This window comes from Frieseomelitta varia, unplaced genomic scaffold (assembly GCF_011392965.1).
Source record: "Frieseomelitta varia isolate USP_RPSP 00005682 unplaced genomic scaffold, Fvar_1.2 scaffold_250, whole genome shotgun sequence".
NCBI lineage: Eukaryota > Metazoa > Arthropoda > Insecta > Hymenoptera > Apidae > Frieseomelitta > Frieseomelitta varia.
In genome coordinates, this window is record NW_025109980.1 from 73865 (window position 1) to 89154 (window position 15290).

The 15290-nt window shown below is 47.1% G+C and overlaps 1 protein-coding gene across 4 annotated transcripts in view; it reads left to right on the top strand.

Moving 5' to 3' along the window:
• Positions 1-8109: 8109 nt before the first annotated feature.
• Positions 8110-15290, top strand: part of LOC122528437 (LIM domain-binding protein 2) — a 117667-nt gene continuing 110486 nt past the window's right edge. For 3 of the 4 annotated variants that reach the window (XM_043653527.1, XM_043653528.1, XM_043653529.1), the window contains exon 1: positions 8112-11043. In XM_043653527.1, coding sequence (XP_043509462.1) covers positions 10151-11043 — 893 coding nt within the window. In that variant the 5' untranslated portion in view covers positions 8112-10150. Of the gene's footprint in view, positions 11044-15290 lie in introns of all 4 variants that reach the window. The other variant, XM_043653531.1, reaches the window with a different exon arrangement.

Here is a 15290-nt window from a genome sequence, read left to right on the forward strand (position 1 = left end):
TACAAACGGAGAAAAACGGGCGCGAGATAAGATTATTCGATGCTTTCAACTTTGGACAGAGTGATCAAAGTTCTACTCGAGCTGCAGTCATTTTCTACAGAGAAAGTGTAAGAACACGCTTCGTCAGAATCGATCGATTCTTTGAAAGAACACGTGGAAACACACGTCTTGGTACTAAAGAAAACCATGATCTCTACACAGATACTATAGACAAAAAAAAAAAAAGAAACTGAGCCAGATTAAGAATTTCTCTCTCACCACAGGAAGGAAAATGGCGATGGCGGGGAGAAAAAAAAAAATACAGTTGACCGATTTCCGATTTCCGATTTCCGATTCCTCTTGTCCCCAAGTCTCGGCGGGAAAGACGACGCCAGAAAGGGGAGAAACCGTCGGCGAAAGAGGGAGCACTCGACCACTTTTCAAAAAGTGTCGAGTGTCTCTCGTCAGCGGCCGAATCTTTCGATTATCGGCGCCTCCACCTTTTGATCCGTTCACTCTCTCGGATCATCCCTCTCGGGGCCGCTCTCTTCTAATTACTCGGATTTTTTTTCACGCGGTCGGTTTCGCGTTCTGTGTCACGAAGTGCCTACTTGTCGCGGGGTAGCGCCCTGGCTAAACCGATATCTTTCAGCTTTACGGATTCTTTGAAGTGTATCGACTCTCGCGCAGGATAAAGAGAAGGGAAGAGAGAGAGAGAGAGAGAGAGGGAGAGAGAGAGAGAGACAGTCTAACTACGGTGTGTCGCTGCGGCTTTTAATTACGCGCCAATTAATTAACACACCGCTCCAGCCGTTTCTTTTTTCATCCACCCCCTCTATCCACCTGGTCTTTCCTTCCCCACTTTCTCTTTCTCTTTCTTCTCTCTCTCTCTCTCTCTCTCTCTCTCTCTCTCTCTCTCCCCCCTGATGCTTTAGTCGTTTTTTATTTAGCCGGACGTAGCCACGCGGAGCCATTAGAGGCTGCAACGCGACCGCGCGCCACCCTTTGCCTTGCCAGCAAGTTATCTCGTTAAGAAATTAACCGCGAATTAACGCTGTTTTACCGCATAATTAGATGACCCCTAAAGATTGCCCCTTAATCCTCCGCGACGAACCGTTCTCCCCCTCGATACTCGCCCGTAAACAACCTTCTACTACATTGTTCTTACTCTTTCTTCCGACATTCTTTTTTTTGTTCTACCGCGATTACCTTGCCCTCTGTACTACCCGCGATAGTCGGAGCCGAGACACTCTTTGTACCTTTTATTTCGCATATTTGCAGTTTGTTCCCGCGACAAGTAAAATTGTTACGCGATCGTTTGGATATGATGTTCGTTTGCGTGGATTTATCAATTTTTCCGTTACGTCCTTTTGCGAATTTTATTTGACAATCCCTTTCGTCGTTTCTTTTACTTATGATCGATTGTTGACAATTTCAATCGACGCCCTCACTGTTCAGAGTGAATAACTAAACTTTCGTTGAACTGAGTGAATACGTGTAACGAAATAATAACTTGTGCGTTCACTTGTGTAACCAAGTATTCAGATTTAAATCCTCTGCGCGTTCCTTCATTCTGGCCTAATGGGATTTCAATCGACCATTCACTGAAACGCAATTTGCATATCGCACTGTAGAACTCTATTTAGAACTTCTTACCTATGCTAGTTCACCTATTATTTTTTTCTATTATTTTTCCTCCGCACGTTAAGAATTCACATTCAGAGAAACGAACGCACAACCAGACGAACAAATTATGATTTTACTTAATCGAACGCTGGCTGAATAAACAGCAGCGCACCAGAAAAGCCCGTAAATGATGATCGAGGAGCCCGAGAACGTGTACGCAAAGAAGTAAATCGGGAATCCGTAATGAGATCCGTATTTCTCGGGCGGGGGATGCGAAGTTGGGTCAAATTCAACGAGATCCGCGCACCGATGTCACGGCAAGGAGTTAGTAGATAGCTACGGGTTAGATTGAGGTTGATTGGGTAACCGCTAAGTATATCGAGCTTAGAGTACTTCCACGAGCCTTCGTACAAGGGTGCCGATGCTTGTTTGCTCAATGACGTTGGGCTACTAAGGCGTTTACGGATCTACAGGTGACTGGATTCATTACTCACCTAGTTGTTTCCTTCTCCATCCTCCCCTCCCCCCGTTTCCTCTCACTGGGATTAATTGAATTTTTCGGCTTGTTTTCCAGCCTATCTTCCGGCAAAAGGCAAATTTATCGCGGGTAATTGAAACGGGAGAATCTTGATAATCGCGGCGTCTTGGCAAAGTCAATGAAAATTAACCTCCTCGGAGACTGAGAGTGAAGACACAGCGATCGTTTAGACATGGCCGACTCGATCGAATTAAGTCAGAATTTCAGTCAACAGATTATAATACGCCTTTCGATTCTCACTCTTCGTCGAAATATTTCGTTATATTTATTTAAGATAATACCAGATACCGTAGTGGCAGTTAAAAAAATAAGAAGCAACATGAAATGACAAGCAGACAAGAACAATTTCATTACTCGCTCAAAGAATTGAAAAATAGCTGGAAACATTTGGTAACTGCATTTAACTCGAGAGTATCATCAAAGCCAAAGACTTCTGCTCGCTTCAGTCAGTTAATTCCATCGATTGACGAAACGAAATGATTGCAAGTTAGCCGGTGAATTAAATCGCCTGTCAGCTGTCTTTGCGCGACCATGTCTCATTTTGTTTCACTTGCGATACGTTGCCACGAGGAACGTATCCATTCGTGGCCCATTTAACAGCGAATTGTCATCGGGGCATTATTTTCGTTTCCCTTGACCTTAAACTGGTCTCATCGTTTGGCCAGGACTGGTTTTCGTGAACTGGAATCTTGCGCCGTCGTATTGTGAAAGCGGCTTTAGTCGACGCGTGACAAATCCCGGGGAGCACGCGTAATACGCATGTCGAATACACATGAGCCGCTCTTAAAGGGCTCGTATCCACGCCTCCAGTGTTCCGGTACAAGATTACTTATCGGCCGCCAGGATACTCTACTTTAAAGAAGTCACTTCTCCTCCCTCCTCCCCGTTTGCTACTTTCGATATACCTTCAACAACGTATATCGATCCATGATTATCAAGCCAAGCTGTTTTCGTGCTCCTCCGTCGACTCGAACTTCCCACCTTCCTTTTCGATCGTCGTACGCGAGTAAGCATAGTAGGACCACCTCTCGTCAGCGATTCAGTTCCCGGTTCACAAAGGAATTGGCAATCGGAAACAACGATCGTGAAATAAGCCTCACTTTTTTTCTACATTTCAGTTTAGAAGGTTGATTTCGTATTTTTGTAGTTTTGTAAGTTTTCGTATTGTTCGTATATTTTGGAATTTTGGAGTAAGGGAAGTCGATGTATCGGCTTGATCCTTCAGATCAGATCACGTCGCCGGTGATCACAAGTTTTAACGCGTCCCCTTAGGAACACCTAATATATATCTATTCATTCTCAGCTGATATAGGAAGTCGCGTCGCAATTTCTTCCAAATTGGAGAATTCAACTTCAACTTGTTACAACAGTTGACCAATGTAAATTTTTGCAAATTTACAGTATTCCACATTATTTCTGAATCTACGTGAGTTGAGAGAAATCAACTACTGATGATTCTCAGTCCTCTTTATGGGGGGCACGCTTGCGACGAAGGTGATGAAACTAGAGAAAAGGTACAGACCACGTCCCTCTGCAATTTCACAAAGGGGGAGATTCAACGCAGCTACCCAGAACCTCACCCCTTTTCTTCCGAAACACTTCCAAAAACTCGGACTTCTCTCTACTTTAGATCGCGACCTCGGAACGTCAAAAATTCCTATTTAGCAAGATCGGGGAGGGCTGTTTTTAGCAATCTGTGATCGAACGGTGGCGATCCACGATTAACTCGCGGTGAACCTCCGTGTACGCCGGTTGCTCGCTCTGTTCGAGTGAGTTCTCAGCCTCCTGAACGTTCCTCCGGCTACCTCTGTCTTCCTATCGCTCCTCCGCGACGACGTCTCTGTTCCTTGCACGCTGGTCCCCCTCGGCTCGTTCAGCTCTCTCTCTTTCTCTCTTTCTATCTCTCTCTCTTTCTCTCTTCTCTGCTTCTCTTCGTGGTGGCAACGAGCAGCGAGTTCGAATCGAGGAGGCGAGTCAAGGAAGAACCCTCTCTCGTTCCAGAGGAAGAAAGAACGAACGAACGGTGAGCAAATGCTCTCCTCGTTCGCTCCCCCTCCCCCATTCACCTCTCTCCTCGTTCCCCTCCGCTACGTGTTCGGTCTTTTTCCCTCCCTTTTTCAGCTGTCTGCCCCTGTGTTTCTTCGTTTCTTTCTTTTTTTTTTCTCCCCCGTTCTCGCTCTCCTCCTCCTCTTCCTCCTCCTCCTCCTCCTCCTCCTCCTCCTCCTCCTCCTACCTCTCTTTCTCCAGAGGTCAACGTACAGGCGCGCGGCGTGACCGAAATCACACACACGCTCGTTGCGAACCCGCTCGACTGTGACTCGCTTCTTCGTCTTTATTTGGCCTCTAATTGTTCCTTCTTGCGCGACGCCCGTCCGTCTGCTCGCCTGCCTCCCTACCTTCCAAGACCCTGGCCACGGCTTCGACGTCCAACATTCGACGAGTCACCTGAGGATTCCTTCGCCCGCGAGAAGGACCTGCTGCTGCTGCTGCTGCTGCTGTTTCTCGCAGTATATATGTAGATATCTGCCGCATGAAAACTCACGTTCCTCGCGAGGTGGCTTGCGAGTGCTCGCCTTCATCGTGAACCGGAGGAATTTTTCTAGGCTACTAGGTGACTAGATCCGCGATTTTCTCCGCTGGTTCTCTGGCCGATCGTTAAGATGGGTGAAATGGGGTTACGATAGCTTTGGAAAATTTGTTTGGGACTTTGGACAATTGCACGGGGCGTACGTGAGACGAAGAAACAGATGAAATAGTAATTGTTTTCATTGCAACTCATACACCCTAAGTTTTGGTTATCTCACAGTTGTACTTAACTTAATAGATACTATTTGATTTGGAACAAATATTGGTTCGTCGCTTGAGCCTCCAAGTGCAATGAAGTTAAATTAGTCTCTCTCTGGCTCAGGTAATCCCAAACATTTTATGAGTTACCTCCCCCTTCATTTTAGAAGGACAGCAGAAGCTTAACCGCCGCTCTACAATATTTTCAACGTTGTCCATTTCTACATTTCTCTTAGCAATCTCTACATTTTTTTCTTTTACTGAAAATTTTCGTGCCAGACTCTCGTCCAATTTTTACTTTTCTTGCTTCAAGATAGCGTCACTTCCACTTCGTAAAAAAAAAAAAAAAAAAAAAAAAAAGAAGACTTTTACGATAAGAACTTCGTTAGAAATTTTTTCGTGTGAGAAAGTTGCCGAATTTTGCATATTGAAGGCGGCTCTCAAATAAAATAAACACTTTTGGTCGAAGATCGCGTTTACTTCCGGCCGCAGTGGTGGTGTTTTTTGATTGGTGGAAACAGCCTTACTCGTTTCACGAAATGTCCTCGGACAATGGTTTGGGTCCGGGCGTGTTTACCTGGTCGGTCCAAGGGCTGGAAAAAAGGCCGAGGGAAACGGGGAAGCGGGTGTCGCAGAGGGCAGATTAATGGTCCCCGAGAATTCTCGGTAGTCTATCCAAGTGCTGGACTCTCGTTCTCTGTAGACACCCAATGGCAGAAGATCGGGGCACGCTGCGTAAACCAGAAACCACCCACACGATAGAAAATTTCATTGGAACTCCCATTGGAACTCTCGAAGAATGCAGTCGAGAACTCGAACGAGTCGCTCTACTAACTTTGAACACGGTGGTCATTTTACTCCAGCAACGCTTGACGTCTACATTCGTTGCTGCTCACGTGTATCGTTTCAATCTTAGAACCAACAGAATAGATGAAACGATTACTGATGATTTAACTGATTAATTTTGAACGAGAGTGATTCAGGTTTCTTAATAGTTTTCTTAGTAATGCGCGCAAAGTGTCATCATTTTCCTGGGAAAGCTGTCTAACCTATACCTTTTCGTTGAAGAGATTCATATAAATGAAAATGTTTACTAGTTGAAAAAAAAATATACACATACATAGAAATAAAAGGGACTAAAGTAATAATTTCGACTGATTCAAAGAAGAAACCTGACTTTAAGGATTCGTCGTGAAATTTGTCGGAAAATTAAAAACGTAAAATTCGTGTACTTTTACTGCCCTCATAATTCGTGGGCAGTAATTCCACTTACTTTGGCATTCGTAATTGAAACAATTGTGGAATGTTCTTTCGATCGAGTCTACGCCAGATTATCGTGAGCACGTAGAATAGATGAGGAACGGTACCGAGCTAGTAACGAAGCCGTAACCGCGACCTAAGGAGTAGGAGAGACTCAGGTAACTCGGTACTTGCCACGCAGGTAGAGCTTGAGACAAGAGGTATCATTGTCCGAGTGGCAAGAGGCCCGAGACGAACCGTTTACAAAGCGCTGGAAATTCCAGGTATCCTCTGTCGTTTAACGGAAAATAACAAAGTTTCCCTTGCTCTCCCTCTCTAATTCCCTGTCCCTTCCTCTCTCTCTTTCTCCCATTATCGGGAACTCAGCCGGATGTCTTGCGCATCAACCTCCGGGGTAATATCATTTCCCGTGGCAACACAAACGACACCTGTTTTCTCGTTTTGTTTCCCTACAACTTGAATCGAATTTGACAAATTCTCGCGGAAACGAAGAAGGGAAGAAGCTTCTTCTCAAGATCTTTCTGTCAGATTCAGATTTCCGAAGGTTCCAGCAATCGGTTCTACTTCGTGAATTTTCAGCTTTTCACGATTATTGATTGTCGTGGTGCCAGCTGAAAATCCTCGGAATCAGTCGAATTTTTACGAGCAGAGATTTGTTTTTTTACAAGGAATAAAAATCGCTTCTCCGGGGGGAGGGGGGGGGGCAGTTTGAACTCGGTTCGAAGAGAAGAAAGAAGAAAGCAGCACGATAGCGGTTTTCGCACGCGCCGCGTGTCAAAGTGATAGACCATTCTTCTTCATCGCGCCGTACAAATGCGTTCAACTTGACCCCGAGCCCGATAAATCGAATTTCTGGGCTTCTCCTGTGATCTTAGTCGAATGAATCCCACGCCAGTTGCTATTCCGTTGGATCACACGAAAGTGAAACTGTTTTACAATAATCCTCGATAACGACACGATCTCCCGAACGACCTGAACCGATCATTTTCCAAACAAAATTCAGTCACTTTACTCCATTTTCACGCAATGGTAAATATATCATGTAAAGCCTATTTTTATATTGCGTTAAGATGGCGCACATACGCATTTCTATTTTTGAATTATTTTCTTGAATTTGTTTTAAAATTCGTCGCTGTTTTGTTTTAAAATTCGCCGCTGTTTTACAATGGGCTGGTTTCGTGCTCGAGAGTTGGAGAAAGTTTATTACACGGAATATTAGTGAATTTGCAGTACGTTGAAACAAGTGTTTCGATTTTGATTGATCACTGGAAAATAGAACTGCCTTCGTAACGCAACAGTCCGTTCAATTTGTAACGTACAAACGAAACAGCGAACCAACCCGGGCGCCGATAACAATTTTTCCACATTTCCTTACAACTCGATGATCCTCAGATACGTGATTCCTTTCTTTTTTCAACACTCCGAAAGTAGAGCAAGAAATTCTCCAATTATTGAAAAGAGAAAGCGACTACGACTCGATCTTTAGTAACGACTCGATCAAAGAAATTCAAGATTAGATTAAGTACCTGTATCTGTATCTAGAACTAAAAATAGACCGTTGAAGAAAATATATATATATATATATATAAAGAAAAAAAAAAATCTCGTATCGACGCGTTTATCGACGAGTGCCTCTCCTTGCCCCGGTCGACGCGTTTCGAATAGCATTAATGAGTCAACGACTGGCGCGATAGCGCGTTCGCAAGGTGAACGGAGGAACGAAAAATCAGAGCGTTCTTCGGCTGGGCGAAGGGTGGCCACGAAGCGTCGGGCAAGGAAGGAAGAAGGAAGAGGCATGGTATGGTATGGTATGGTATGGTATGGTATGGTATGGCATGGCGCGCGGTAACGCAAGGTAAGGCAAGTCCCACGTCGGGCCTAGTCGCGTCGAGTCGCGTCGAGTCGCGTCACGTCGCGTCGCGTCGCGTCGCGTCGGTTGCGTGGACACCGGGCATCGGGCGCTCACGTGGCTCCCCACTTTTCCTTCGGTGCGTGAGCCTGCTCCCTACCGACACGACGACGACGACGCTCCTTTCGCCGTGGCTTCGGCAGCACAGCTCCCCCCACCCTGTGTCCTCGCGTGGCTATTCCCCTCCAGAGCGTGTGCTGCTCTGTCCTCGAAAGCTCGGGCACGACGGCAGCGCCGCCACGCCTGCCGCTCCGCAGTAACGCGATTGCTCTCGTCGAGAATACGACTATCTTGCGGAGAGTGCCGCTCCGTTGTTCCGTGACACGCAACGCGCGCGTTGTCCCGCGTCGTTCGTGTTTCTGCCTCTCTTCTTCGTTCTCTTCTTCCCCTTTTCACCCCTGTCTCCGCATCCTTCCTCGTCTGTTGCATTTGGTGTCGATCGCGCGCACGGTGACTCGTCGACGAGTGTTTCCACAGTGATCGTCCCGCGATACCACACATTCGTGCTGTTCGTGCTGTTCGGATTCGTGTTGTTCGTTTCTCGCACACACACACACAAGCCTGTCTGTCTCTCTCTCGTTCTTTGCATCGCGCGCGCGCGCGCGAGAAAGAGAGAGAGAGAAATAGAGAATCGGAGTACGTCGGAGAGTTGGTTTTTCGGAGTCGATTCATACAGAGAGAGAAAGAGAGAGAGAGAGAGCAGCCGGTGTTTCTATCCAGTGGTAGAAAGGACCATAGAGCGAGGAGATCTCTCGGAGTCGCGAGAAGCGTCACGGATTATGCCGAGACGCGACCAAGAGAGAATAGCAGGGAAGCAGCGTGGTTGTGATCGCGTGGGCCTGATGTTCGGGTCGCCTAGCGGCGACTGAGTTCGGGATGCTAAAAGTTCCCGCGGGAGTCGGCGGCGAGAACGAGTGTGTTGGCTGAAGGAGGAGAGAAGAAGGCCGGCAGGATGAGCGGGAGACGAGGTGTTGTGCTGGTCCGCGACGTAGGTGCGCATCGCGACGCCGACGACGTGACGGCCACGTGCCCCCTACGCGGATGCCTGTACGCTACTTGTCGCCACTGAATTGCCGTTCGCTGTTCTCTCTTACGTCGTGTACTACGAACGAACGTCGTACTTGGTGCAGACAGCACACAGTAATTGTGTACGAGCGAAACGGTGACCGCCGTTTTTCGTAGAAACGAGTTCGTATTTGCCAAGTGTTTGTTTTATTGTGATTCCTCGATAGATGGAGCATAGAGTGTATCGGTGATCTTTTTTTTTTCTTCTTCTTCCACGTACATACGTATTCTCGTATCCTCGTAAGTGCGCGGTGACTCGCTTGATCTTGTTTTCTGGTTGGTTTCTGTTGTTCTGGCGTGACCGAAGATCAGTTTGCGGAAAATCGTTGGATGACTTTGGTCGTTCGCGACAGACGCGAACAGGTGGCACGCGCTTCTCTCGAATCTTTCGACGCCGGTGAAAGGAGCGAGAAAGAGGACGCTGGTTGGCGTTCAGATCGGTGATGAACTGGGTTGTGTCACGGGACACTGTTATACTCGAAACCGGAGTATCGAGAAACTGGAGATCGAGCTTGATACCACGAGGTGCCGTCCCTTCCGTCCTAGTACCGATCTCTGCTTCTTCGAAACGTACAAAGTGCGTAGAGTGTTGTGATTCGTAAATAATAATAACCATCACGGTGTGCGCGGATGCGGATAGTTCGCAGTGATTGCACGCCGCGTGGATCTTGCGTGGATCCTCCAAGTGGGATCCATTCCGTGGTTTCTCGTTCGAAATCGTCAACGGACACGCTTCTCTGAAACAGTGAAACATACACGAGTGTGGGACTTCAACGAGGGATATACATACAGGATCTCGGATACAGGATCAAATCAATTGCATCAAATCGAACAACAAGTGGAGTTGGCAAGTCGCAGCGAGAAGTGGAATATCTCTGGAGGAGGGGATCGTGAGATATCGTGAGATTCCCGCGCTCGTCGTCGTACCATAGTCATCAGGCCGACGGGAGTTCGAGGAGAGGGTGAAGGGCGTCGTGGAGGGGGGAGTGATGCCGGTGAGGGTGGCACAGCGCCCCCCAGGTGGAATACCACTGCACGCCGGCGTGCCGGTAGCGCCCAGCAGCGTAACCGCCTCCGGTCCGTCGGGCCGGTGCCTCGGGGGCCCGGCAGCGCCCCCCGCCGGCTCGCCACCGCTGCCGCCCTCTCTGCAAGCGCTCGGCGGCGGTGTGAGCAACAACGCCAACAGCAACACCGCCGGTCCCGCCAGCAACGGATCCAGCAACGGTAACCACGGCCTTCAGAACACCGGCAACGCCAGCGTCAACAACGCCAACAGCATAGTCGGCACCGCGAACAACGTCGGTCTAGGTGGAGGCGTCAGCACGACGAGCGGCGCCACGAATCCCTTGCAGGCGATGGCGTCGGCGGCGGCCTCGCTAACACAGCTGAACAACATGGCGAATGGCCCGCTGCCGCCGCTAGCGGCCACTGGACCCACTGGGCCGCCTAGTTTGCCGCCTCCGCAGCCGGCCACCACGCCGACACACGGTGGCCCACCGACGCCGCACGCCGGTGTCACCGGTGGGCCCCATTTGAACGGAGCGTCCCCGAGTCCTCACCCAATGCCACCCCACGGTATGATGAGCGGATCGCCTCACGCGCCCCACCCGCACATGGGTGGCGGCGGTCCCTCGCCTCATCCTCACCATCCCGGGCCCCACATGGTCGGCTCGCCGCATCATCCTGGTCCGCATCCGATGGGACCCACAGCCAGCATGATCGGGGCCGGTATGCAGCCGCAAGGCGCGCCTGGCATGTGCGGCCCCGGACCCACCGGCCCAATGGGGCCGCACGCTCATCCCCAAGGACCTGGAGTACCCGGTCAACCTCACATGCACAACGATCCATTTTACTGCTCGCCTTTCGGATCCCACTACTTCAGGTAAATTCTTCTCTTCCTTTCGATTTCGACGCATCGAAACTATTGAACACCGAAAAATTAGGCGACTTCTTTGTCCTTTCGAGTGTTTCACGCAAAGTTCTAATTGATTGACGATAATTGGTTGATTTATTTGTTCATGGTAGGGAACGTCGTTGGCAGGTTTTAGATATTTCATTCTTGTCGATGATAGTTTTGGATAACAGGCGCGTAGCAGCGAATAATTGATGCTTTCGTGCGTGTTTCAAATCGGATTTTACCTTTTGACCACGGATGGCGAGCTGGAAAGTTGGAAAGTTGGAAAGTGTTCCTCCAATCTCGAGATTGGGAAAATCTTGAAAGTTCCGCAATGTTGACTCACGTTGCGCAACAATGAATTATCTCGTCATCTTTGGTTAAAGAATTAACACGAGACGTCATAGTTTGCGTTTGTAAAGATCAAGTGTCTGTCAAATGTTAAGACCACGCCTGTATCACTCCGGTGAGGTCCACGTCACCTTGACGCAAATTCTGTCTTTTCAACACCGTGGCTATGAAAAGAATATATTCCGTTGTTTTATGAAGTTTCAGGAAATTAATATTTGTAACGCTGATCCTCGACCGGCTTGAAATAGCTGAAATGCAGATTTCCAACGAATTAACATTTCTCGCTTTAGATTTTGCACCAATTTGAACTTTGAACGTTTGCTCGAATCGGGGGGAAATTCCACTTCCTATTTTTATAATATATTCTTTATTTACTCGACATTATTTACGATCGACTCGCAGGCTGCTAAAGTAGCTTTCGAGCAGGAAAACCAATCGCAATGTAAGATGATAAGTTGGATTATTCAGCACGCGTTTACTACTTTATTTACGATCGATCATTTCTAAAATAATTTTTAAACGCGAACGTGAAGCGAACTTGAATTATTTAACAAGCCAAATATCCGTCATTATGACGAGTCTTCGAATACTTCTGTCAAAATTGATGTTGATCTCCGGTTATATAGAAACACAACTAAATCTATTTTATTTATTAATCAATATCATTTAGTGATTTATACGTAGAATATTTCGATACGTATCAAACATTGATTCTTCTTCAGTAATTCTTACACACACACACACACACACACATATATATATATATATATAAACTGATTTGTCACGATGTGAAACAAACTTAAATCGTTTGTCATAACGGGCCGGGGGAAAAAGTACGAATCGAGATATCCTCTGGCAATCGATACGAAGTTTTTTGTTCTCTCTATTAAACGTGCTCGGCAAAAGAATCGCCGCAAAAGTTATTCCTGATAGATTCCTTTTTTCTGACTTTTTCATAAAGTTTGCCGCGAGGTAAGGCGAAGGCCGCGACCGGTGATGAATTTCCATCGGACACGGCCGCGACACGGACTTGACTCACCTTTGCGCTCCATTGCGCGAGCACGGCGCAGTATGATCAATCTTGCGCCGCGATTAGAGATATAAATAAATAATCCGTCGTTGCATCGGCTGTTGCCGACGATTTTTCGTCACGCGAAACGACGACTCGAACAGGTTTCCACCTGGGTGTATGTCGGGTGCTTTCTTTCAAGAAAACGATCACGCAAACTCTGTGTGTATGTGTGTGTGTGGGGGGGGGGGGCGGAGAAAAAAAGAGGGTGTATAGCGTGGTCGGAGAAAGTTTCCACGCGAAAACGCCAGGTTGTCTTTCTGTGGCTGTGATCGAAACACCACGAGGTTCCCTCTCCGCGCTGTAAAAGCGCAAGAGCATAGGGAATAGAAATAGTTGTTCGAAACTTTTCGTTGCAGCTTCTTCCGATAAATTAACATTTTACGATTGTACCGTGCTTCGATCACGCGATTGTCGGACTGTACAAGTACATCGTCAATGGTAGGATTTTATTTATTACGTAGATATAATTATCGTTGAACTGTGGATATTTGTGCAATATTGGGGGATTGAAAGACACGTCAAACGTGTCATCTTTTTTTTCAGAAATGAGGATGTAGATATCTACAGTTTAGTTGATCGATAGATTGTGGATAAATTGTTCCAAGTGCAAAATTTATCATTATTAATATTAAAGAGACGGAAGAAATTTCTGTGCTTGGGCTTCTCATATTTTTAGCCATATTAATTACATATAAAAACGCGAATCTGCATAAATATTCGCAGTCTAGTTATCGGATGGAGTTGTCAGTCGGACGTTCGCTGCAAAGTAAAATAGTCGACACTTGTTGTTAATAGAAAATCTTTAATTGGAAGTATTCCGTAGTGTTGCGGAGTAACGTACATTTAGATTGTTCCTTTACGGCTCGATTCTTCGTTCCGTGCCGATCGTTTGGCAGTCTCTCACTAGTACGCTCTCTCGGGCGTAGTAACAGTATACCTGGAGAATCCGTTATCATAGCTCGGCCAGGATCTTCCTGGTGACCGTTGCGCCGGTCGAACGTGTCTCAAAATGTAGCCACTGGTTAAATGGGACTGGCGCGGAGAGCACCGAAATATTTATTATTAATTCGACCTAATTATTCGCGATCGTTCGTGCTGTTTTTCAACTTCTTTTTAACACGTTCGTTCGAGCATGCTGGAGCCACCACTACTTCGCCCGTAACGGTCGTGCAAACTTTCACCCAGAATAATCGTCGACGAGTTTCAAAATAACCGTGTCAATCATTTCTCGCTCGTCATTTTGTCACTACCGGATTAGCACTTAATAAGAAAGTTAGTTTATCAGAAGTATCGTTACTTAAGTAACACACGGATCACGTTTGAAAATATTTCTTGAAAAAGTTCTCTCCACGTGGCAATAAATTTCAAGATCATCCGTCGTCTAGTAAGAATCTAGGAAATGATTCCCAAATGATTCTCAAATCTGGGTCGTCGATCCGCCGATTCATACACTGTTTCTCGTCAACTTGAAAGTTCGACAAAGGCTGGGAGTTTTGAACATTTCCTCGGCGTGACAGCAATCGCGCGAACATTCGTCGAAGCTGGATAGACGATGAATTGGGAAGTACGTAACCGTAAAGAGAGACAGAGAGATGGGATGGGATGGGATGGGATGGTTGCATCGAGGCAATTATCGTGGACAAGCGAGCATGTTCGCGAGTCAGGTGCCCTGGAACTGTCCAGGACGCAGTTTCTATCGGCTCTCAGGTAGGTTCAGGTGGCTCGCAGGTGGGAGGAGGCGGTGCGCCCGTTTGCGCAGGTGTACCGCGTGCAAAACGCGACTTCCTTCTTCGTCTTGGTGGAGAAGGTCAGAGCAGAGAGCAGCCCGGACAGAACCGATATGTAGGGCCAGTGCGTAGCTCGCCATACCACGGTGACGATTATCCGGTTCTTCTCCTTCGACCTTCTTTGTATCCGGTCTGAGCGTCTCTATCGGCTCGACATCATCTCCCTGCTCGCTGGCCCCGTCTGGTAATCGCCCTCAGGCCTCATTATCATAAGCGTTCCACGCTGCTACATTCGCACGAATCGTCGAGCCACTTCGTTCAACAACCGCGACCGTTCTTCTTCCCTTCTTTTCTGGAATCAATATTGCACGTCGACGATCTGGCCACGATCTTTTGAAACAAGTTTGCCTCTCTGCGTCAGGTTGGAGAAGGAAGTAACCTTTTCTCTTGGGTTGCTTGAACGCCAGTTCTTGTTGCAAGAGTGAGCAGTGCAGAGAACGGTTGTACAACGATTGTTTCTTGTTCGTAGAACTTTCATCGCGGCGAATCGTTTCATTTTCGTCTTTCTCCGATGTCAGTGTGCCTCGGCGATCTGAAATTTGATTTATTGAAAATAAATATTAGACTGACTAGTGGGACTCAACCAATTTGTTGTCGGAAAGAACGCGGGTTCTTGGTGTTGGAATAGGCAGTGACGAGATTTGAAATTGGGGAACTTTTGTTATAATATTGTGAATGTCGTTTCTTCTTCGTCGAACCATTGTCGTGACTATTTTCGTCTCTATCGTCGTGTCTTGGTCGATCTCTCCCAGTGGAAATTCGTCTTGCCTGAACCTGATTTATTGAGATGGAACTTCAGTTAGCGTCAGATTAAAGGGACGATTATTCACTGATTTATCTGAACGTAAATTCTTGTAGGAACGATTAGCGAAGAGGATTGGTGAACTTTTACATGTATAAATTTGTTTCTTCCAGTAGTTCGGATATCTGCTGTATTTCATATCTGCCGGATTTTGAAGAAAGATGTTCAAGTTGGGAATTTTTATTCTGTACGTGTGTAGATTTACCCTCGCGCGATCTCAGTG